Here is a 25893-nt window from a genome sequence, read left to right on the forward strand (position 1 = left end):
AAAGTTATGAAAGCATGATGAGAACTTCATCAATTTTACTGCAGCACGTTGTATAAATCAAAGCTGGCAGCTCACTACCACAATGTTTTATTTATGTAATGGCAGACTGCGGCAGAAAGCGATGGAATTTAATGTTAATTGTGAAAGATAGCTATGAGGGACAGAAAATGAGAAATGTCATTCAGCTGTATTCTGAAATGTAATAAATGTATTCTTCCAATCGTGATTTATATGACAAATATTCAAATTGCTGTAATTGTATAAGATGCATTGGATCAATTCATTTATATTTTGCTGAAATTCTCAGTGAATAGATTTTTCTAGCGAGAGAAAAAGATGATAATGGATACCTCAGGATTATAGCTGATTATATTTTAACCTGAGCTCTCAAAGGGACCTTAAAAATTGTATTATGGTAAAATGTACATTTTTAAGAATGCTTTTTTTTTGCTTGGGAACTTATTTTAAAAATGTGCTACTCCCTTCCTCTTACAGTATGGCCCTTACTGAAAATTATGACTTTTTTTTAAGGTTTCATCATGGATGCGCTCTGAACGCTGACTGAATGTTTGCATTTTAAGGAAAAGCTGAAAAATACACACCTTTTTCATGAATAATTTACCAATTCTTTCTTTTTCAATAAATGTCAGTGCCAGTTTTCAAAATTCATGCTATTAAAGCCAGTCAGAATGTTTTTTTTCCACAGTGCTATGACAACTGAGTGATATTGACTCCTTCAGTCGAAGTGTTGTGAAAAATGGGATATATAATATTGTTGTACTTCAAAGGCTGGTAGGATATGTCATTACACTGGTTGCCTACTAAGGAAATTCCTAATCACAATATTTCTGTCAAGCGCAGAGTAGTGGCACATAATTTCCCACAGGGATGAGGGAGAAAGAAAATTGGAGACACTGCAATCCGCTCAGTGGCTGAAGAGAGAATTGGCAGGCAGCATGCTCTCAACGGGGAATGATGTGCAGGGGCAATAATGTAATTTGGAAATAGGAGTATAGATTTACAGTATTCAGAAAGTCCAATTCCAGTTGTTTGTAAAATTCTGACGATGGGCCATATTGGAACTAACATTAACTGGATTAAAACAAAATAGTTCGAGCATTGACAAGCTTCGTAAATTTGCTTTGACTTACAGTTTTCTGTATTTGAACTTACATTTGGCTATAATCTGTCAGCTACTAAAATCCTTTCTGTGCATGTCTCTTAGTAGTTCCTGTTTCATTTCTCTACATTGATTCCAGTCCAGACTTGCTCCTTTACACACAGTTGTTTCTGCCACTACCTTCTCAATGTCATTCTTGCTAATGCATTTCTATATCCTTCTTTTCTAAACTCAACCTTTGAATTAATCTGTATTTCTTGACAAATCTGTACATTCAATATTTACATCACTTGGGAAAACCTTTCAAATTCACTCTACAGAGCTTCCCAAACTGTGGGTCATGATGATGTCATTCTGAAATTGTGAGCTCTTGAGCAGCAAAGCCCCAACCATATATTAATTGCGTTACACATAGACATTTACAGCACAGAAGAAATCATTGGGCCCATTGTATCTGTACCAGTCAACAAAGATCTGACTATAGTAGTCCAGTTTTTCAGCTTTTGACCCATAATCTGGAGGCTGTGACAATGCAAGTGTATATTTAAATACTGCTTAAAATCTGGGTGTTTCTGATCTAATCACCTTTTCATGCAGTGAGACCTAGACTCCTACCATCCTCAGTGAAAACATAATTCTCCTTAACTCCTCTCTCAACCCTTTATAGTTTATGTTAATCCTGTCCCCTTATTATTGACTCCCCCACTGGTGGGAAACAACAGCATCCTATCTACACCCCTCATAATCTTACCATGAAACTTTGGACAGTCTGGAAGGATAGATCGCGTCCAGAGTGAGACACAGGTTGAGTGAGTTTATAGTTTTGCGGAATGGTGCCTCAATGGTTAGTGCTGCCTCACAGCAGTTTGATTCCAGCATCGTCTGTGTGAAGTTTGCACGTTCTTCTCGTGTCTGCGAGAGTTTCCTACCACAATCCAAAGATGTGCAGGTTAAGTGCATTGGCCATGCTAAATTACCAATAGTGTCCAGTGATGTGCAGGCTAGGTAGAGTGTCTATGGTAAAGCAGGGTTCCAGGGATAGAATGGTGGACAGGCTGTGGGTGAGATGTTCTTCAGAGGGTTGGGACAGACTTGATGAGCCACATTGCCTCTTTCCACACTAATGATTCTATGATACAGGTCATATGAATTTAAAAAGATGGCACAGTTAGCATGGCTGAGGTGAGTGTCTATGTCTTCATGCATTTCCTCCCACAGTCCAGAGATGTGCAAATTAGATGCTAACTCTCATGTCCCTTACCATTTCCAGGATCTCCAGTCTTGGCCCCACCCTTTGTCATTATGGGAACGTATTTGCCCTTCACTCTCACTACTTTTCCCTCGTGTACCTCCCCCAGTTCTGCTCTGACAGTTCTTTCAGCAAGCTGCTGTTTATGGTGCGCTTGGGCCAAATTGTGTATATTCTTAGTAAACCTAGCTTTTTATCATTTAAAAGTTTTTATTCCTGGCCCATCATTAACTTGTTCCATAAGTAGATCCTGCATTTAATTAAGTTATGATCACTCCCATCACAGTGCTGGTCTGTTGATATGCCTTGATATATGGCGAACTCCTCCCTTGTTAGGCTTGCTGCATACTCGCTACAAAAGTTTTTCCCCAATCTCTCCTAGACTGTTAGGTGGCCTACAATACATAATCTGTAGTATGTTGACTCTTTCATGTTTTTTAACCTCTGTCCATATGACCTCATTTGATTCTTCCATGATATCATCCTTCCTCACTGCTATAATTAATTCCTTGATCAACTGTGACCCCCATTTCCTCTCTATTCCTGTCACTATCCTTTAGCCAAGTGTCAACTGTAGTTAAGACATCGTCTCCCCATGTGCCAATCTGTGCCCTCAGCTCATCTATCTTGCTTCTCAGGGTCCTTGCATTAAAATATTTTCCATCTAGCCTTACTAAACTCAGTTATTTCTTATCTAAGCTCTGCTACCTCTGCCTTTCAGATTCATTCACCGATGTTTTAATTTCTAATTCCAGCTCAGGTTCCTTCCCTTCTGAACTCAGGATCCTAAACCTGGTGTCTTGTGATTTTGAATACTGAGCATGGCCAGACTGACTAACCCCTATGCTATTCTTGCTCCAAGTCATTGAAAAGAGAGGTTTCCAAAACTCCGTGAAAATTGAACACTTTTCTACTCTATCACCAAAACCTCTGTTTCTCCCACTCTGGCCACATCAAATGTCAGGCTTCAAAATGATGTCTTGGGAGCACAGCAAATCATATCTTTCTTTGCAATGCCTTCACTGATTTGTGCTGTACTATGCATTCATTAAAAGATGGAAGAAGTTGAAGATCTTGACCCTCTTAGCTGTAAGGAGTTTATTTTAAAAACAGTTTCCTGTGCTTGTTAAAGCATAAAACTATTTAGAATGCATGTTGTTCACAATTGGAATTTATGGTAATTTGGTCTGGATTGTTAATAGAACGTGGTGTGCTAGCTGCCAATGTTTTGCAAACACTAATAATATGCCTTTTCCAGAGTAGTCTCTGGGATGAACTATATTTGCTGGGATGGCCAGTGAGCCTCTGGAAAGACTGAGTTGTTCTTGAGCTTCACATGGATATGCACAATGAAAATGAGAATGCTAAATTATTCAGTGTCATATTTAATTTTAACAAAGTCATTAAAACGGGCTAGTTTTGTCATCTGTTTGGGAGAAAAATGTATTTTCTTTTTAAGTCTCATGCCCCTTTCCTCAGGAAAAATGTAACCTATTCTCATTATATTCCAGCTGAAATCAGTTTAGAATTTACATGGATTTGCCATTCCCCTCCCTTTTGGAGGCATGTTGCTCGTTTCAGAACTTTGTTGAAACAGCCAGACGAAAATCAGGAATGTTTATTATCACCCTGCATTACTTTTCAGTTTATTTGTTAAATCCAGACCCTGTGAGTCAGATGCAGATACCAAATATCTACATTGATTGCATTCAAATTTTTAAAAAGCCAAATATTTCTTCATTCAAGAAGTCACTCTTAAACTTCACACTACAATTTTTGTTTTACCATAAACAAACAGCAAATTATCAGCATAAACATGTTGATTAAACTGCTAGTTTGAGTTTGTGTGATGTTGCAGTTAGTATTTTCCCCCTCTATTTGCTGTGATATTACACCCCTACCAAATTTGCTGTTCATTTAATCACAAATGGGAACACTTTAGATGAGATTAAATATTTGATATTTTCAATTTCCCTTTTTCATGATCAGCATTTTAGTCAACTCTGTTGACGTATATCTCTTATTTTGGTACTGCATCCATTTAGTGCTGAATGGAAGAACTGCCTTCAATGCACAGAGTATGCCCCCTGCCTTAAGCTAAAAAGGTGGTGGTCAACAAAATTTTCTTGGTCATGGGTAGCACTGATTTAACAAAGCTCAGAAACAGAATGGAAGGCAAATAACTAGGGTTTGGAGAAGGGGTAAGATTTATATCTTTAAAAAGAAAATTAAAACAAGGCTCTTGTTTTTGAATATTGAATTTTATTTGAAGTCATATTTATTACATTGCAAAACTGCTATATTTTTAGACTAAAGATAGGAATACTTTAATGAAATAACAAGTAGAATTTCCATCCAAGATTTGCCTCTCCTGTTGATAGCAATGGTTTACATTTTCTGGTAAGTCATTCAACCGAACAGAATCGTATTTGTTTAATTTACCTTGAAAAGCCTACAAACCAAGACACACCTCAGCATAATACAGGTATATCCCTGCTGTGTCCTGTGCTAGAGTCCTTGCTGTGTCATTCAATGGGCAATAGAGAGGAATATTTAATGCACCCATACATCCATGGCTGCCTGCCCAGATCATGCAGATGACTGTTGCAGAAATTTAAGATTGATTAGTAACCTTTAAAATGGTGGCACTCCATCACGGTTGCACCAGTGGAGTGGGCTCCTGCAATTGGATTTGTGAAATGTTTCTCTGCTCACCTAAGCATTCCTAAGCAAGTAACCATTTTGAACATTTCATAAATAATGTACTTTGATATTTAGACATTGCAAATTATTGCTTTGGCTATGAATACATTCTAAACCTTGTAAGCCATTGTCATCAATTGTTCTTGGGATGTGGGAAACACTGCATTAATTGTCCATTCTTAATGACTTGAAGTGCATGTGATGATGATAAGTCAGAAATTTCAAGATTTTAGGCCAGCAGCAATATATATCCAAGTGAGATGCATAACTTGGATATATTCCCACAACCTTATTGAGTTATTGTAATGCATATTGCAGTTTTTGCTTACTACAATCAAACAAATTGTCCTGTTCAAGATGGTGTCGAGCTTCTTGATTGTTGCAGCTGTTTCTTTCAAAGTAAATGGTGTCTATTGTGAATCCTATCTTGAATGTTGGTTATGGTGGCGAAGCTTTGAGAGATCATGGAATTAATCGCTTATTGTAGACCTGTGCATTTTAACCTAAAATTGATATGAATTTCAAAGTTAAATATCTGTTAAATATATCAAGATATTGATTGTGTGGTGCTTTTGAATGCTGGAGGAGCCAGCCAAGCTTTGTCTTGTTAAAGATGATCAGTATCAAGCACTTGTGAGGTATGAATGTTGCCATCTATTAACTTAAGACGTCCTGATGTAGGAAGATAAGCTACTTCATTATCACTGGAAAGGTGAATGGATCCAAGAAATGAGAAATTGCATGCCTCACTCTTAATCTTATGAGGAGTGAAACATTATTGAAGAGGTAGCTGGAAACATTTGGACTGTGGACGTTTTTCTGAGAAACTCTCATAGTGCAGTAGTTGACCTGCAACGGCCAATTACCATTTTCCTTTGTGTCATTTATAATTCTGATTGCTGGAGAGTATCCTATTTGACTCCCATTGGCTTCATTTTTATTCGTGGCCCTTTGATGCTATCAGCTAAATGTTGTCTCAATGTTCAGGATTGTTACTCCCATCTGCCCCTGGCATTCAGGTCTTATTTGCATCCCAATCCATTTTAAAGTTATAATAGTGTCCAGAATCAAACAATCTTGGTTCTGGTGCTGTGTCAACGGATACATTCTTGATGGATATTTCCCTCACTTTACTGATGATTGCACATAGATTTATTCCACATTCATGGAAATCAACAACAGCCTGAGTTAAGTATGTACTTCCAAACCCAACGCAGTGTTGCCAATTGCAACTGTGCTGCTGTATCAAGCAAAGTCCAGGTGCTTCAAGGGCAGTTGGGGGAAGAGGAGAGGAAAAAAAAAATCTTTCTTGTACTCGTGCCAGTAGACACTTTCCAGATGGAACTTGTTGAAGATTGGTTGCAGATTTCTTCAAGCCTCCAATTCTCTAGCCCATGGGTGGTGCATATGATGAGGCAAACCAGAGCCATAAGAAAAGGCAAAGCTTGATTTGATTACCGCCTAAAATGTTGTGTCAGTGCCAACAGTAATTCTTCAATTTATTAATTAAATCCAGATTGCAAACAATCCACTTCTTGATAAAGTTTTGGATTGTTCACTTTTCCATAGGGTTATTTTGAAGCCAGAGCTGAAAGTTTTACGCTGCATTTAGGTCTACTTAGCACATTGCAGAATATGGTTGCTTTTGATTAAGTAACACCTACAAGCAAGGTCATCTGTAAACTGCTCCAAGTGAGGGTTTTAAAGTGACAAGCGCACATTTTTTTTGCAACCTTGAAAGAAACATTCTTTCTCCATTCTTTCATAAAGTCACTGTCCTTGATGATTTCATGGATGCTAGCAGCCCACTACATCTATGTGCTTGTTCCTGATAGAAGTCTGGCTCTTAAAGTTGAGGTCTTCCATTTCTACGCATTATAGAGCTAGAAGTAGACATTTCAAATTACTTTGCCTTTCAGTTAGATCATGCCTGACTGATATCTTCATCTGCCCCTCTTGGCATTGAATCCCTTGATAACTTTGCTGAATAAAAATCTAACCATTTCAGGTTTTAGCTTTTCAATTGATCTGTCTTTTGGAAGGAGTGAAGGAGGGCCCATGCTCCAAAAGCTTGTTTTTTTTTTCAAATAAATCTGTTGGACTATAACCTGGCCTTGTGTCACTTCTGATTTTGGAAGGAGAGCATTCTAGATTTCCAATACACTTTCTATGAAAATGTGTTTCACCTTTCGTAGACCTGGCTGTATAATAACTTTATCTCCTCTGACTTTGGACATTGTCTCAGTCTGTCGATTTACAAACATTTTTGTACAGAGATCATATGCAAGCAAATGGAGGAATGGAAAACCACAGCTGACCAACAAAGGAGCTGAAGTAATTTGGCTTCTCAAGCCTGCTCCACCATTCAATAAAGCAAAACTGATCTAATTGTGTATCAAATTCCACATTCCTACCTAGCCTCATGAACATTTGATTCGTTGTCTAACAAGAATCTATCGACTTTACCATAAAAACATTCCTTGACACCACCTTTTCAGGCAGAATTCCAAGTTGTTCAACTGTTAGAGAAATTATTTTTCCTAATCTCTGTCCTGAAAGAGAGACCCTTCATTTTTCGTTTTTAAGCCCTCATTACAGACTCACCCCAAAAGGAAATATTCTTTCCACATCCACCTTTCAAGATTGTTCAGGGTCTTGTAAACTTCAAACAACCTATCTCTTCTCAACTCCAGTGAAAACAAGCCCAGTCTGTCTAGCCTTTCCTCATAAGAAGACTCATTCATTCCAGGTATCAATCTAATAAGCCTTCTTTGAACTGCCTCCAAAACAAATGCATCTATCTTTAAATAGGGAGATGAGGACTGTACACAGTGCTCAAAATGTGGTGTCACTAGTGCCTCATGCAACAAAAGAATAACCCCTTTACTTTTATGTTCAGTTCCTCTCATAATAAAGAGTAGCATTCCATTAACCTTTTTAATTGCTTGTTGTATTTATGTCGAAACATTGTGATTTATGCACTAGAACACCTGATCTCAGCTATCTGTATCATATGCATTCTCATGTCCTCTTCCTACCTGTCTGTGTCATCTGCAAGTTTATCTACTGCACCATTGCATCTAAGTCAGTAAATCTTGTACACCATGAGCTCCTACTCTGCACAAAAATCTTTTATGTAGCTCCTTGTCATATGCCTTCTGGAAATACAAGTAAAGTACGTCTGCAGGCTCCCCTGTATCAACAGCGTTTGTTACTCATTGAAAGAACTCCAATAAATTAGTTAGTCATGATTTCCTTTATGTACTGGTTACTTGGAATTTTTCTAAATTCCAAGGTATAATGGTTTCTTTTTTTCTGCCTTCATCTCTTGAATTGAGTTATCTAGCAGATTTTGGAAATTTAACAACTGCAGATTTTTTACCTCATTGTTACATCTTTTAAGACCGTGGGATGAACTCCAGCTGGACCCAGTGACTTCAGGCCACAACGCCATTCTCTTTGCTCAGTACCTCTTTCCTATTTATTCCAGTTCACTAAGTTCCTTCTCTTCCACCATCTGATTTACATCTATGACTGGAGATTGTTTTTGTTTTTTTGGAACTTGTATAGTGGAGATTGAAGTAAAATATCTTTTTATTTCATCCACCTTTTTTAAATTATCTATTAACTACCATTCTCCTCTCTGCAGGGTCAACACCCATTTTCCTTGTGCTTTTCCCTTTCAAATATTTGTAGAAACTCTTGCTATCCACTTTTACATACATAGCAGGCTTCCTCTCATACTATAATTGCTTTCTCCTGATTACGATTTTGGTTGGACTGTTCCTTTATTTTGAGGTTTATTTTCTCTATCCCTCCCTGTCATTTCCTGAGCAGCTACATCTACTTGAGCTTGAACCCTCACTCCAGTTGTTTAATTTTCATCCTCGATGGTGAAAGTTGAGAAATTTCCTGGCATGACTGCCTCAAGCAGTTGTCAGCAAAGATAGATTTTCATTTTCATTTCACAAGGATGAATCTTAACTGAGAGCCTTCATATTCATTAGACTGTTGAAACCATTGTGGCTGAGGAAAGACCATTGTATAATTGCCAGAAAAGGTCAAAGAGAAACAGTTGTCATTTAAACAATCTTCATTTACGTATGATAAAGGGATTTTAAGTGCTTTTGGTTTCGGTTATTGATAACCTTAAAGGGTATGGGTGATTGACACTTTAATAGGAATATAGTTTAAAAAAAAAGATTTCTTTTGAAAAGTAGAAAGCTATGAATGAACACCACCCCACTGATGTCAGGGCACAAACTTTGGGAAGCCCTGGAATTGGTAAATGGGCATGGAATGACACCAAAATTTGAGGTGTAGTGGACAGCAAAGAGGGTTACCTCAGATTACAACAGGATCTAGACCAGATGGGTCAATGGGCTGCGAAGTGGCAGATGGAGTTTAATTCAGATAAATGCGAGGTGCTGCATTTTGGGAAAGCAAATCTTAGCAGGACTTATACACTTAATGGTAAGGTCCTAGGAAGTGTTGCTGAACAAAGAGACCTTGGAGTGCAGGTTCATAGCTCCTTGAAAGTGGAGTCGCAGGTAGATAGGATAGTGAAGAAGGCATTTGGTATGCTTTCCTTTATTGGTCAGAGTATTGAGTACAGGAGTTGGGAGGTCATGTTGCGGCTGTACAGGGCATTGGTTCGGCCACTGTTGGAGTATTGCATGCAGTTCTGGTCTCCTTCCTATCGGAAGGATGTTGTGAAACTTGAAAGGGTTCAGAAAAGATTTACAAGGATGTTGCCAGGGTTGGAGGATATAAGCTACAGGGAGAGGCTGAACAGGCTGTTTTCCCTGGAGCGTCGGAGGCTGAGGGGTGGCCTTATAGAGGTTTACAAAATTATATGGGGCATGGATAGGATAAATAGGCAAAGTGTTTTCCCTGGGGTGGGGGAGTCCAGAACTAGAGGGCATAGGTTTAGGGTGAGAGGGGAAAGATATGAAAGAGACCTAAGGGGCAACTTTTTCAAACAGAGGGTGGTACGTATATGGAATGAGCTTCCAGAGGATGTGGTGGAGGCTGGTACAATTGCAACATTTAAAAGGCATTTGGATGGGAATATGATTAGGAAGAGTTTGGAGGGATATGGGCCGGGTGCTGGCAGGTAGGACTAGATTGGGTTGGGATATCTGGTCGGCATGGACGGGTTGGACCGAAGGGTCTGTTTCCATGCTGTACATCTCGATGACTTAGCATGGAGGGCATAAAGGTCACTGGGGTATTGGATGTACCCTCTTCCACCTTTGTGCACTTTGCAACAGAACTCAATGAACTATAATTTGAAGTAGGAGCCAAACCTGATCCCTTCTTGCTTTTTTCTCTCTTTTTTTTCCCAACTCTCCATCAGTATGCTCTTATCTACATGCACTGTGACCATATTTAGTTAGCTAATTGCTGCCTTCAACCCAAAGATTTAGAACTGGGATACACATGGCATAGGCAGGGTTTTATGTTCAATCATGATTAGGTCAGGAGAGTGGAAAAAATGATCTCAATGCTTTTAAATTATTTAGTATCTGAACTTTATTTTAAGTGTGTATATTTAAAACTAGTATTAAGTTTTAAATTGTTTGTAATATTAGTCTATTTACTAAACTCATCTGGAAGTCGGCTTGTATGGTAGCTAAATTCAGTAGTTTCAAAACAGATTAGTTTGTTCCCAGAAGCATTACTATTTTCAATAATAATCCTTAAACATCCTGGCATCAAGTGTTTCTAAAATCTTTCAGTGCACTTTTGTGCAGGGACCGATAACTTTAGAAGAGAAATTCAAACCCCCAGTTAACAGCTAAAGAATCCACATCAACATGTCATCTTTGAAACTTGCTGTGACAAAAGATTAAAAATGCTATTGATGAAACACTATTTCATTTTCGTAGGCAATTTCAACTTTAATCTACAGAAAAAAAAAATCCTCATTTAACTTAGCAGGAGATTTTCATTTCTGCTATGATTAAGTTACATTGTCCCTTAGGAACCAGTCTAAAAATTACTCTCAGCTCTTGATAGCTTGCTTTCTACTTCAGCTAATCCCAGAGCTGCCCTTCTCTGAGAATTATACTATAGATTCCTTCCTCTTGCTCCAAACTTCTAGCCTCTCTCAAATTCTCCATTTTCAATTTGTGTACCATCTCTTATCCATATGCTGCATGGTAAACAATAAAAGTCATCGTTTTCTCAGTTTAACAAGCAGGTCTGGCTATTCCTTTTTCTGTTCCCTACCTCAAGTCTGCAGACCACGCCAAACAAAGCCATAAACCTGATTTGTTGCTGTGGTATTAATGGATCTGCAGGGAAACCTGTAACCTGATTTTATAATGCTTCCTTCTGACAAGGAAACTTATTCACTTTGTCCCAAAGTAGGAATATTAATTCGTTATTCTTGATTCCAACTCCCTTTTCATTTCAATTGTAAATGGATGGTGAATAGTGCATCAGTTAACAATGAAATACCAATAATACTGACCCCAAGATTCAGGGCCTACTTATTGGCATGGTCGCAACATTACAATCTTGCATCTAATACTCAATAAAACATTCTGAAACCTCCTTTGTAATCTTAACAATTAAACCTACGAGACTTTATCATCAGCCACACTCTCTGGAACAGGTCAAATGACTCCCTTCATTTCCCCCTACATTGAAAGCTGCAGTACAAAAAGATAATCATCAAAACCAAAAGGTACAGTCCTAAAACATAATCACACAAACCTCACATTTGTAGCAACTACGCTTGGGTTGAGAGAGCAAAACAGAAATGTGAGTGCTATTAGAGGGAATCTGATTGGCTGATACAGTAGTTTGCCAGCTAGAGCAAGTTAAGACAAGGCACTCGACTTTTTTCATGTTTATACCATTCAGATTTATATAACATAGTTCAAAGCTTTGATTCTGTGGCTTATATCCATAACCACTACTTTTTACCCACTTTAGCCTAAAATCTGTTGTCCATGGCTTCAGTGAAAGTATTTCTTTCCTTGTGACTATTTTTGTTTGTCCTTTTGTGTTTTTTTCCCCCATTGGACATTGTTTGGCTAGCTGTAGTATAAAGCAAGGTAGTCCAAGGGTAGTTACAAACACAGTTTGTGGTAGAGCATATATTAGTATTCGGAACAAAGTTACTTCAATTCTCATAGTGCTAAATCCTTGACTTCATATAGATTAGGAAAGTAGTTTGTCAGATTAGCAGCTAGCAAATTTGAAAATCTATTGTCCTCTGAGGTCATTTCATATTTGTACTCAAAAGGCATGACTCCTAAGTAGAAGAGCTGGTCTGTGGCTTTGTTTGTACCACTCTGATGAGTTTTACCAACTTTAGAGGATTGTGACAGATCATAGCTCCTAATTTGTTTGGTAGAAATGAATATTTCTTTTATCAGGCCAGTCATGGAAGAAGCCCCCAATATATTTGCAAGGAAACTTAAACAGCACCTTCCAGATCCACAGTCACTTTCATTTAGAAGGAAAAAAAAAAGCAGAAATTTCTGGAAAAGCTCAGCAGGTCTGGCAGCATTAGAACTGTTCTAAGGAAGGGTCACTCCACCTGACACATTAACTCCGGTTTCTGTCCAGAGATACAGACTTACTGAGCTTTTCCAGCAATTTCTCTTTTTGTTTTTGATTTGCAGCATCCTCCATTATCTCAGTTTTCATTTAGAAGGACAAGGGTGCAGATAGATGGAGCACCACTACCTGCAAGATTCCCTCCAAGCCACTCACTATTCTGACTCGGAAATGTATTGCTGCTGTTTCTTCACACTCGCTGGATTCTGGAACTCTCTCCCTAAGGGCATTGTGCATCTACCTACAGCACATGGACTACAGTGGTTCAAGAGGCAGCTCTCCACCATCTCCTCAAGGGTCACTAGAGGCAGGCAATAAATGCTGGCCTAGCTGATAATATCTACATCCCCATGAGTTAATAAATTTTGAAACAAAGGTATTCTGAGAGAGATTTAGATTAGATTACAGTGTGGAAACAGGCCCTTCGGCCCAACAAGTCCACACCGACCCGCCGAAGCGAAACCCACCCATACCCCTACATTTACCCCTTACCTAACACTATAGGCAATTTAGTATGGCCAATTCACCTGACCCTACACATCTTTGGATGGTGGGAGGAAACCGGAGCACCCAGAGGAAACCCACGCAGACACGGGGAGAACGTGCAAACTCCACACAGTCAGCCGCCTGAGGCGGGAATTGAACCCGGGTCTCTGGCGCTGTGAGGCAGCAGTGCTAACCACTGTGCCACCGTGCCGCCCAACTGGATTAAAAATTATCAATACCCAAATATATTAAACTGTAGTCCAGCAGAACTCATTATATTAGGGGAAAAGGGCAAAGTAAATACGAGAACAGTTTTACTGCAATGCTGTCTCATAATTAGGATTTAGCTGAAGTGGAATTCTCATATTTCATAATGGATGACCGAGAGTCTTGTCTCACTTTGTCTTTTAGCTTCAAATTTGTTTAGTTGTTTTCTCCTAGCCTAAACATAGTATCAAGGAACTTGGTGCAGAAAATAGGACCCAAATAAACAGATTTCATTTTCAATGAGGAAAGATTTGATTTGTTTTTGTCAACTTGGCAAGGGTTATGGGAGGGAAAGCACATCATTGCCTACTATTTGTGTAGAATTTATTCAGTATTCTTCCCCCCCCACCCCCTTGTTATTGCACTGACTCATTTTAACTTATAATTGAAAGGAAACTGGGACTCTCTGCCATATTCTGAGAGTTAATATTCTGACTTATCCCTTCTCAACCAGACTAACGTGAACTGGAAAATGAGCATGTACTTTCTACTAGAAGTATCATTTGTGCGCATGCATTGTTTGAGTATGGAGGGGTGTTGGGGGATGGAATAGTGCTGTATTGTTCACCTTGACACTGCTGAATATTGTCTTTTTTTAATATGTAATCACAGTAATAGTGATAAAAATTGTATTAACAGTGTTTATATTAACAATGCAGTTTTAAAATGCTGACACAAGTTCAGTTTGTGACATGCTGGTGAATAATGTAACTACAACATGATCTATGAAGCTGAAAGTATAATGGTTGTAATCACAAATGATGCATCGGTGGTCTTGTTATGACTACAACCATGCAGTGCCACTTGAGGAAGGTCACAGTGGAAAAAGAGGCATGCAAATGAAGTTATAAATTACAATTGAAGAACAATATTTTGATGTGTTGGATGGGGACTGTCAGAGCAGCAAGATGTAATTCATGAGTTCATTATAGCACAAAGGTGCTTGACAGCTGAGCCATGCCAAAAGGAAAATTATTCTTCAGTTTGTGCTGACAGAAAATAGCAGATCATATGAGCAGTTTGTGCACATGCAATGAAACCTTACAGTGAAATTGTGTTGCTCTGACAGGACTGCCAACCCTCGTTATTTACGCTTTCAACCCAAGCTTTTTGATTCAATGGAGAAAGGAACCGTTTAGTCTTTTTTTCTTTGGTGTACATGTGTCCATGTGTTTGCCCCCAAAATAATGTCCATTAACAGCCTCTTTAATAAGACATATACAGAAATCTTAATTTCTGAAATCCTGTAAGATTGCTGCACAGACTTATAAACAGTGATTTTTGGATATATTAATAATTGTGAACATGAATAAACTGATGCAAACTACCTGCCCTATCTATTGCTATCTCTGATTGTCATTTTAAACCAAACAATTGTTCAGAAGTCGCACATGGTGGTAAATGATTCCACCTGTGAATTTTATTTTGTGGTCTCCTACTAATCGGTTGAATTACAGCAGCAATACATCTGATTCGATTATCACCGTAAACAAATGTTCATACTCAAAGGACACTCGTGTTCCTTTAATAGTTGATAATGATCAGTTAATCTGAATTGGATTGGAGCTTTTTTGAATTGGCAGCCATCAAATATAACATGCAATATAGTTAGGCAGTGAATTCTTAATAGAAAGCAATTTTTTAGTGACCAAATGGTACTGCAGAAATTATTTATTTTCATCTATGTATTGTGTTGTATACATCAATGCTATGTGATTTGAGAACTGCGTGGGATTGAATTTGAGAATGGGGTTACATGGGCCTGGATCTTGCACTGATAATAAAGCAAAACTGGCAGAACAGTTTTGAGTACCATGCTAACTTCATAATTAGTTCATAAGCACTCTTGTCAGTTTTGGGAACCTTTTATATTTGTGTAATATCAAATTTTTCCATTATGTTAAAAATAATACAGTTTTAAAATTACAACCCAAGTTTTGTTGAGGTTATGCTACTGTTCACCATCATTAACTCCACTGAAACTGACAGCAAGTTAGTGAGCCTCTACGTGCACGCTAGAATATAGAAATCCAATGGTTGCTGTTATTGAGTCTGTGCTACTTTAATGTGGAGGAGCCGTTGTTGGACTGGGTGGACGCAGTTAAAAATCTCACAACTCCACGTTATAGTCCAACAACTTTGTTTGGAAGTAGTAGCTTTCAGAGTGCTGCTCCTTCATCTGTGCTGTAGTTGTGGAGCAGGGAGATAAGGCACAGTATTTACAGCAAAAGATTACAGTATCATGCAACTGAAATGATATCTTGAACAAACCTCGATTACTGTTAAGTTTTTCATCTTTTAGAATGGGTTACAGGTTTCGGTTCATACATATGTAAATCTCAGAATTTCTTTTAAGTCACATTCAGGAGATAATTAAAGGTTTTCTTAAAAAAAAGACATCTCTTTTTAGACAATGCATTAAAGGTGTGAGGTTAGAGTCTGTCTATATCCCAGTCTTGAGTCAGACTGGTGTTATTTCCAAAGTGAAATTTATAAAATATTACATGGATTAACTGCCTGCAAGTTGCGCATTTTTTTGAGCGAATTAGGATGTATCTGCAGATATAATTCTACGACTTTAGAGGGTGCTGTGTGGATGTTCCTACATATTACAATCTTGATTTGATGAAAATATGTAAATTTTTAGCTTTTGCATAAGCTTTTTGTAAAAGTTAAGCTTGTTCCAGGAGGTATTTCTTTTTTAAAAACCTAATTCTTACTATTAAACACAATTAGTGACCATGAAAGGCTGCTTTTATATTTGAAATATCGGACATTACCATGTGGATTAAAACAAAACTTCTACAGTTTTGAAAAATATAAAATATTATTTGTTTGTTTTAGCTTCTACTTTTACAAAATGCTGATAAATTCATGATCTGAAATTGAGAAAGTAAAGGGATTCACATTTAATCTCCTGGTTTTGTTGAACTGTATTCATTGGAGATTAGAAAGATGAGATGTGACCTTACTGAAACACAAAATTAGTAGGGCCTTGACAGGATAGATGTAGAGAGATTGTTTCTCCTTGTAGGAGAGTCCTAAGAGCAGACAGTGTAGTCTCAAAGTCACCTTTTCTTTTAATAAAACCTCAAGTTATCTCGAGAATGTGACTTAAAAGAAGTCATGGAATTTACATATTAATGAACTGCAAATTACAAACCATTCTAAAAGATGAAAGACTTAACAGCAATCTAGGTTTGTTCAATATATCATTTCAGTTGCATGACGCAGTAATCTTTTGCTATAAATTCTGCATCTTATGTTCCTGCTTCACAGCTACCTGATGAAGAAGCAGCGCTCCGAAAGTTAGTGCCTCCAAATAAACCTGTTGGACTCCAACCTGGTGTTGTGTGATTTTTCACTACACTACTTCAGAGGGTGCTGTGTGGATGTTCCTACAGATTACAATCATTGTTGAAAATATGTACGAATGAGAAGTGACCTTACTGAAACACCCAAGATTGTTAGAGGCTTGACAGGATAGAGGTGGAGAGATTGTTTCCCCTTGTCAGAGAGTCTAAAAGCAGACAGTGTAGTCTCAAAGTGAAGATGTCACCCATTTAAGTCACAGAGGAGGAGGAATTTCTTCTGAGCATGGTTAATCTGTGGAATGTTTTCCCACTGTAAAGGATGGGTCTTTATTTTTGATCTGTAAGTGAATCCAGGGCTTTGGGGATAAGGCAGAAAGTGGAATTGAATATTGCCAGATCAGCCATGATCTCATCGAATGATGTAAAGACTTAATGGGCTGTATGGCCTACTTCGCCTCTGTCCTGTGGTTTTCTCTATATGAATACTATTTGTGATTGGTTCCTTAGCTGCTGATAAGTTAAAATACCTCTTATTTGGAACCAGATTAAAGCTACTGTTGAGAGACAAGAAAGCCAGACCAGAGATTGCTATATTTTTGTAGTCAGCTTTTGTTTTGTTTTCTGTTATTCTATCTATCCCTAATTGCCGAGAGGGTAGTTAAGGGTTAACCACATTGCTGTGGATCTGGAGTCACATATAGGCCAAACCAAATGAGTTTTTAATGACAGTGGTTACATAGTCTCTATTAGGCTTGCTTTTAATTCCCAGATTTTTTTAATTGAACTCCGTTTCACCATCACCCATGTGGAGAGATTTGAACTCCTATCACCAGAACATTAGCCTGGTATCCTGGAATTCTGGTCTGGTATCTTTACCACTACACCACACACCTTGCTTTCTTTGAGTTCAGCAGCAAGCACCAATTTTTTGTTTGTTGTCACTGACCACGAAATTAAGACTTAGTGATTTTTGTATCATGACCAATCATTAACTTGAAACTTCCTAAGGCAATAGCAGATGTTCTGTTTACAGAGAGAACAAAAAAATGACAGAGCTTGCTGGTTATAATAATTTATTTTTCTTGCCTAAGTTTGTGGTATCATGCTTTTTTTTGATTTTTCTAATTTATCAGTTTTCTCTTGAGGTTGTTAACCCTTGGGTAAGGTGTCAGAAGGCTGCCAGTATGATTAAAGATATATAAAGTAGTCTTGGTAGCTTATTATGTCATTTTCAAGGTGTCAACAAATTATCTGATCAGAGTCTAGTCAAAACTCTCCATACTTGAAAAGCTATAGTAGGATCCATGATTAATTTTACTTTTTCCTAATTCAGTAACCTTGAATTCAACAAAGCACCTCTAAGTAACCCCAACTAGTATTCAAACCTGGATTAATGTAATTTGTGTGGATCTTTTATAACTTTTAGGGTACAAAAATTAAGTTCAGAAATAATTTGTTATTAATATCTGGCATTACCTTTTTGGAATAAGAATTACCCAACTATTAATCATTTGCGTTCTAATTACTAATTTAGATGCACAGTCAGGTTCACAAAATATGTGGGAAGGAAGACACACATTTCTGAATGAAGCAAAGCAAAAACCACAGTAGATATAGTGACAAAATTTTTATAAGAGTTTCACAAAGAAAATTAATAAGTTTGGGAAAGAAAAATGTTAAAAATGGGGAAAATTGCTGTTCTAATGTTGGCTTTTTTCACTGCTGACCAACTCTAAGCACTTCACAGCCAAAGAGGCATTTTGATACATCATCACTGCTGTAACATGGAAAATACATAGCCAAGTTGTGCATAGCAAACTTTCACCAACAACAATGGGATAATGACAAGAACGTCAGATTTTCTGATGTTGATTGACAATTAACTTGACAATGAGGTGGGAATCCTCTTCTTCAAAACAATGAAATGAGATCTTTTAAACCTCATTGAGAATGCATAATTGTTTTAATACCTCATCCACAATGTAACATCTTTGGCAGTACAGCACTCCTTTGTTGCTGTGCGAGAATGTCAGCCTTGATATTTGTGCTCAATTTCTGGAGTGGGAGTTGCACCCACAACCTTCCAACTCAAAGGGTAGCTGAGTCATAGCTGACGCAACAACATGAGGGATAAGACTAATTGGATAGCTCTTCAAGGGGCCAGTGCAGAAATAGCACAATAAATATTTTCTTGTTACACAACGTTCTACAATCCCAAGGTTAAAGCCTTACTGGAGAAAAAACATTGCCTGTGCTATCTTGTGACATTATCTTCTGTAAAGAGATGGGTTAAATGTTAATGTTTTAGAATTTTAGAAAATAAAAGCATTTTTTGTTGGTGTTAATGAAGCAGATGTATGTCTTATTGCAATGTCTCAATAAAATGGATTATTTTAGCTTTTTAAAATTCAGACACTATCCCAAAAACATTATAAAGATATTGATTTTTATTTTATTACTTATATGGAGCTCTGATTATAACATTTTTGTATTGCCAACATAGTAACCCTTGCTTGTTTAAATTCATTTTTGCTTTGATATGCTTTTTTATCTCATTCTATTATTTCTCTTTTTTCTATCCCTTCCACCGTTCTTCTGTAGCTCCACGAGAGCTGTTATGATGCTGGAAAGGCCTTGCAGCGACTTGTTAAAAAGCCTGTGCCCAAGTTGATAGAAAAGTGCTGGTCCGATGATGAAATGGTAAGAAAGCCTAATGTCATTTGTTGAAAAAGCTACAGAAACATTGGTGCTTTTAATGCAAGTACTTTCACTTAAGTCATGTTTAAGACCATGGAAGTGAGAGTATGACTGGAAAAAAGAAAGATGCTGTGGAAACTTTGGGTCTTGCAATGCTCAAAAAGATCCTTTGAGATTTGGTATTCCTGCTGTTCTGTTCTGATGAGTGCAAAGTGAAAAGCTTTTGACAGCATTTATCTTTTCTCAGTAATACCCAAGTTCTATACTGCCAAGTGACTATGAGACTTGAATCCCTTTGCAGGGTAAAGATGCAAAAAAAAACACACTTTTCTCATGCTTCTGTTAATTTTTGGTGACTTAATACCTAGGAAATGCTAAATACCCGATGCTGTACACTTTAACTTTTATGTTGAAATGAAGCTTTTATTATTTTATAAAGGACTCAGCATTGAATGTTTCTCTCCTGTTGCATTCATAGGGTTGAAGTATGTGTCTGTCCAGTACTTTAGTCTGCACAATTTGAAAGTTCAGAATTTAGAGGAAAAATCTGCATTATCAAAGAGAAACTGCATTTAAATGTTTTTATATCCACATATCGGTTAAGAAAAAGGCATATTTTGTTACAGCTTTTCATCTTGTGAGGGCAATATTTACGTGTAGCTATTTGCTGCTTTATTTGTCAGGGCAATACCTTCCTAGTATAAGATTTAAAGAAAGCATGGCAGTGAACTGTCAGTTGTCATTTCCATGGTAGCACCTCTAGCAACTCTGTCCACTTGCCAACCAATCAAGATCATCTTCTTGGACAGCAAATGTAGACATCATTGGTATTCTGGAAAATGTTCTTGCTGATTGCAAGACAAAAAGTATTAACAGAATGTCTTTTTTTTCCATCCATGCTCACTATCGAACAACTACTTGCATGCGGCCAGTTCCTTTGAGCCATCGTGCTGTTATGTTGTACACAAAGTTGTAATTCCCAGACCTAAATTTGCTTTTCATTTGTTTGAATCTGTGCCCTCCCTTTTGCTATTTCCTAGTTTAATTTGAAGTAATGTCCCTATTTAACTTCTTTATGGAGATCTTGATTTAATTTATTTTCATTCATTCCTTTTATCTATTAACTGGCATGATTACTTGAAATTCTGAGCATATACCGTTAAAATGTATTTTCAGTGCACTGTAAATTCTAGTGAATGTCTACAAAGTGGCGATTTCAGCAGTGGTTTATACATGTGAGTGCATCTGGCCTTATCATATTGCAACCATTTGAAATCTACTGGACAGCTGCATCCTGTTTACAAGGCAGATCTGCACCTGGTAACCTAAGTCTTGCCAGCGATGCTACAAAATCCGCAGTTGCTATCTCAAAGGAGGACTTGAGTAACAAGCAGTGTCACTTTTGAATATTGTTCAGAGTCATTTCACATTTTGTTGCTGAATGATTTTTGACAGAATTTTAAACATCTATTGCGTCACAGTTTAAATTTTACAATTGGAATTACCAAGTGCAAAGTCTTTTGGGGATGTTAGGTATTTTGATAAATAAACACTGCTCATCCAATTTTCATGAATGGCTGCGGGGCAAATCACCTCGAATGATGATCTCGCCTGGCTCTTCGATGTATGCTTTATGTTTCCTGTTGTTCAGACCAGCAGCAGATAATTTGCTGGGTTTTTGTCGTCCCTCCCATTCATTTGTGTGTGCACAGTCTGTTTTTTTTTATTTCTTTCTTTCTCATTTGTTTTCTTTTCACTCACCCTCTCTCTCTCTCTCTCTCTCTCTCTCTCTCTCTCTCTCTCTTTTCTCCACCCCCGTGTCTTTCTCTCTATCTCTCTCTGTCTGTCTCTCTCTTCCCCCCGACTCACTCACTCTGTTTCTGTCTGTGTGCACGTGTTTCGTTTGTTCTTGCTTCCTTTCTCTCAAAGTCACTCGCTGTCACACTCGAGATTGCACCTCATTCTTTTAAACTCCAGTGAGTTCAGGCTTAGTCACCCAATGTCTTCACTTAGAACAATCCTTCCATTCCAGGAATCAGTCTGATGAATCTTTGTTTCATTCCCTCTATGGCAATTAAATCCTTTCTTAGTAATGAGACTTGGGTAATTGCACTTAATACTCTGTTAAGTGGAAAACTTGCAGGTGTTAGAAGCATTCAGTCAGAAAGATGGAAACATTTAGGAGGAGCCCATTCAGAGTGGTGTTGTGACACTGTATTTCACTTCAGCCGGGCAAGATACATCTACAATCTGCGGCGATTATTGGACAGCGGTTCAGTTTGGGATTTTGTGCCAACATTTTCCTCTACGTCCCAATCTCTATCCTTCTGTAACTGTGGCAAATTATTGCAACCCTAAGGCTGTAATCAGTAAAATCCACTTCAATTATGAATTGAATGTCCAACTTTGCCAAATAAAATTGGAAAATGCTGGAAGTATTCAGCATGTCAGGCAGCATCTGTGGCACAAGAAACACTGTTAATGTTTTAAGTTGACCTTTCATCAGAACCAACAAAGGCTAGAGACGTTGCAAGTGGACAATGAGGATTCAGAACAAATTTGAATGTCTGTGATAAGGTATAAAGCAGGAGAGATTAAATGTCAAATTGGGTGATTTTGGAAGGGAGATGGAGGTCATACTGGGGCATGTAACAAAACATAGGATGGATCCAGAGTAGTAAATGAGAACAGCAGAATCACCACAGACAGCTGCCATATTAAAAAATGGAAGTAGAGGCCATGAGTTGAAGTATTGAACTTGGTGAATCAGAATACTGCAAAATTTGTAATTGAGAGATGAACTGTTGTTCCTCAAGGATACATTAGAATAGTGTAGGAGCTGAGTACAGAGAGGCATGATTAGGCAAAGAATAGAGAGATTTTTAATCAGTAAGAGAATCGAGGGTTTGGGGGAAAAAGCGAGGAAAGTGGTGTTGAGGATTATCATTTTCTGGTTGGCAAGATGGGTGCCACAGAGTTCAATCCTTGGGGCCTCAATTTACAATCTATATCAATGCCTTGGCCACAGTAATAGTGCAATGACCCTAAATGAGGTGAGAAAGTAAATGACAATAAACAAATTAGAAATGGATGTGGATAGGCTAGGTGAATTAACCAAAGTTTGGGAGATAAAGTTCAATGTGGATAAGTGAGGTTATCCATTTTGATTGGAGGAATAGAAAGGTAGCTGCTTGTTTAACTGGAGAGAAACTTCAGAGTGTTTCGATGCAGAGGGATCTGGTGTTCTCCTGCATATATCACAGAAAATTGATGTTCAGGGACAGCAGATAATAAGAAAGGCGAATGGAATTTTGGCACTGTTATAAAGGAATAGAGCATGGAAGTATGGAAATTGTTGCTGCAACTGTACAAAGTAATATGGAGGTCACACCTGGAGTACAGTGTACAATTTTGGTCCCCTTACTTGAGGAGGAATGTGGTTGTATTGGAGGCAGTTCAAAGAAGGTTCACTAGATTAATTCCAGAAATGAAGGGTTTGCCTTGTGAAGAGATATTGAGCAGTTTAGACCTATACTCTCTGGAGTTTAGAAAAATGAGAGCAGGCATAATTGAGGTATAAAACTTGCCAAAGAGGATTGGCAAAAGCAGATGTAGAGAATGTTTCTTCATGTGGAGCAATGTAAAATAAGAGGTCAGATTTTTAGGATGAGGGGAGCAGATTTAAAACAGAGATGAAAAATTACTTCTCTAAGGCTTATGGATCTGTGGAATTCATTACTCCAAAATGTGTTGGATGCCAGGAACCAAATAAATTTGAGGAGATAGATAGATTTTTAACTAGTAACTGGTTGAAGGGTTATGGAAAGCAAGCAGGAGTTGAGGATGAGGTGAGATCGGCCATTATTGTATTAATGGCAGAGCAGACTTGATGGGCTGAATGGCCTCACCATGGGGAGCCTAAAACTAAATTAATAAAATTTACCAAACATCCACACATAATTTAAAACAAAATTAATATTATTTTTGTGATTTTGTTTACTTTGATATTAATCAGAACTAATTAAACATGAGTTAAGCAAATTAAACTTTTAAGTAAAGTGATGCATTTCACTTTAAATTGTCAAGACAGTAAAGATGTGTCTCTCACTACCACAAACATTCACAACACTTTCTGCCATCATGTGACACTGCGCAGTTCTACATAATGCAGTTCTTCATTCTCAAAGGGTCTTATCAGCTTTCAACGCTGAATTTCACAGATATGATTGTCATTAACATGGTGCCTGCCCCTCGGGTTACAACAGTCCTGGTGCTGTGGCTTTCCAAGTTTCTTTTTGACTGATGAACATTAATACCTCCAGTTTGTGTTTGGCCAGCTCTTTTGCATGCTGAACAATTCCCACAGCTTTTTAGGATTCAATCTTTCTCAGTTTGTTTGTATGTTGCTTCCAGAAGAGTTTCTGTATTTGTTGTTCTTCACATCGGCAAACAGAAAAACTGACCTCTTCTGAATAGTGACTTAGTTCTTCTCTTCCCAAGAATTCTGCGTTCCTTTTTTTGTTTTTCTTTGCTTTCTTTGTGTCTGCTTCTGTGCTTTGATTGTTTTCATCCTCTCGCTTCTCTGTTTGTAGCTGTCCTTTGTGCTTCAGGCTCTCCTGTGCTTACAACAGTAGTTTCTTTGTCTGCCAGCTCGGCTACTTTCATATGTTACCCACCTTTTTGTTGGTGTCACTTCCAAGTGAAGGGTCATCAGTTCATACGAGCTAGTATTTCTTGGTATTCAATGTAGTTACAACTGATGCAAACTGTTAAGTCTTCATCAAATACTGAAGAATAAGACTTTTAAAAATAATTACAGATTGCTGAGACATTTCAGAAAGCATAAAAATTTTCCTTTCTGTACTACTTCCCAAAAATAAATAAGATGTAGGAACAGGAGTAGACCATTCAGCCCATTGAGTCTGCTCTGCAGAACACTGACAACAAAGCTGATCTGATAATCCTCAACTCCACTTTCCTGCCTTTTTTCCATTACTGTTTATTCCCTTGATCAAACATCTGTCTTTCTCAGCCTTGAATGTAGCTAATGACCCAGTCTTAAGACCCCTTTGTGGTAAAGAATTCTACAGATTCACAACCTTCTGAGACAATACATTCCTCCTCATTTCTGTGTTATTCAGAGATTGTGGCCTCTAGTTCTAAACTCCTCACAAGGGAATTCAATCCTTCTGAAATCCTGTCAAGCCCCCTATGAGTCCTGTATGTTTCAATAAAATTGCCTCTCACTCTTCTTTCTTCCAGTGAGTACAGGCCCAGTCAACTCTACCTGTTCTCAAAGAGAATCTCTGCATACCCTGGAATCAGCCTAGTGAATCTTCAAAGGTCTGCACAGTTGCCTTATTTATATTTGTATTTCCTGGTATCGATGAGACCACTTTGTGAGCAGCAAATAAATACACTAAATTGAATGAAATGCATTTAAAAAAAAAACAAGAAATAATTTGCTGTTTTCCTTGTAAGGAGTGTTGATAAACATGGGAAGAATGTAGATTAAAAAAAGACAAATGTTACCTATAACCTTATAAGGTGTTGCCGGATGAAAAAGATTGGTACCGGTGACTGACTGGCCCATGGCTGTCCTTCAGGATTCTGGAAGAGGGACTGGAAGATATTTGGTGAAAGTGATAGAATCAAAGTATGAAGTCCTGAATTTAACGACAATATGCAATTCAAATAGAAACTGAAGCCAAGTAAAATATCTATAGACTGTGTTTAATGACTACTACATTGGGTTAATTCAAGAAATTTCAGTGACTATTCTCACACTCATCTTGGCACAGATATTCCAATCAGCCAGAAACACTATTTGTAAACCTGATTGGATTAAAACTTACCACTGACCACTGTCATCTGGGCTAGAAATCCCTAGACAGGAGCTTCTCGTTATGAACCTATGCAGAAATCCAATGAATCCAGCAGCAGAGTCTTTATAGATGCCATGCCCTTCTTTGTAGCAGTCTGGAGGGTGAGGTTTGTAACCAGTGGTGAAGTGATAATGTCAATGGGCTGTTAGTTCAGAGACCCAGGATAATGCTTGGGGGACATTGGTTCAAATCCTGCTGTGGGAGCTGGTGAAATTTAAATTCACTTAAAATTTTGAATTAAGAGCTAGTATGATGGTCTGCATGAAACCATTGTGATCACAACCCCTCGAGCTTATATTAATGTCTTTAGAGAAGGGAAATGTGTCACTCTTTCCTGATCCGGCCTAGATATGACTCCAGACCAAGCAATGTAATGCTCTTAATTGTCTTCTGTAATGGTTCTGCAAGCCTCCCTGTTCAAGGACAATTAGGGATAAGCAACAGTGGCATCCAAATTTCACGAAAGAGTGAACAAAAGAATTCATGGAGGATGATGGTTGAATATAGGGAACTGTTCAGCTGGAAAGTGAGAAAATGGCAAGCTCTATTGTCTTCTGGGAGGATGGGGAATGAGTGACAACAGAGTGATGGAAAATG

At 38.0% G+C, this 25893-nt stretch overlaps 1 protein-coding gene across 7 annotated transcripts in view; it reads left to right on the plus strand.

Moving 5' to 3' along the window:
• Nucleotides 1–25893, plus strand: part of rerea (arginine-glutamic acid dipeptide (RE) repeats a) — a 571358-nt gene that overhangs the window by 395065 nt on the left and 150400 nt on the right. For all 7 annotated transcript variants that reach the window (XR_006309302.2, XM_043676153.2, XM_043676157.2 and 4 more), the window contains one exon: nt 19316–19414. Coding sequence is in view for 6 of the 7 variants with exons in the window: in XM_043676153.2 (XP_043532088.1) it covers nt 19316–19414 (99 nt within the window). In the remaining variant the exon portion in view is untranslated. The remainder of the gene's footprint in view (nt 1–19315; nt 19415–25893) is intronic.

The sequence above is a fragment of the Chiloscyllium plagiosum genome, unplaced genomic scaffold, assembly GCF_037043375.1.
Source record: "Chiloscyllium plagiosum isolate Xiang-an unplaced genomic scaffold, Cpla_swu_hap1 HiC_scaffold_37, whole genome shotgun sequence".
NCBI classification, from domain to species: Eukaryota; Metazoa; Chordata; class Chondrichthyes; order Orectolobiformes; family Hemiscylliidae; genus Chiloscyllium; species Chiloscyllium plagiosum.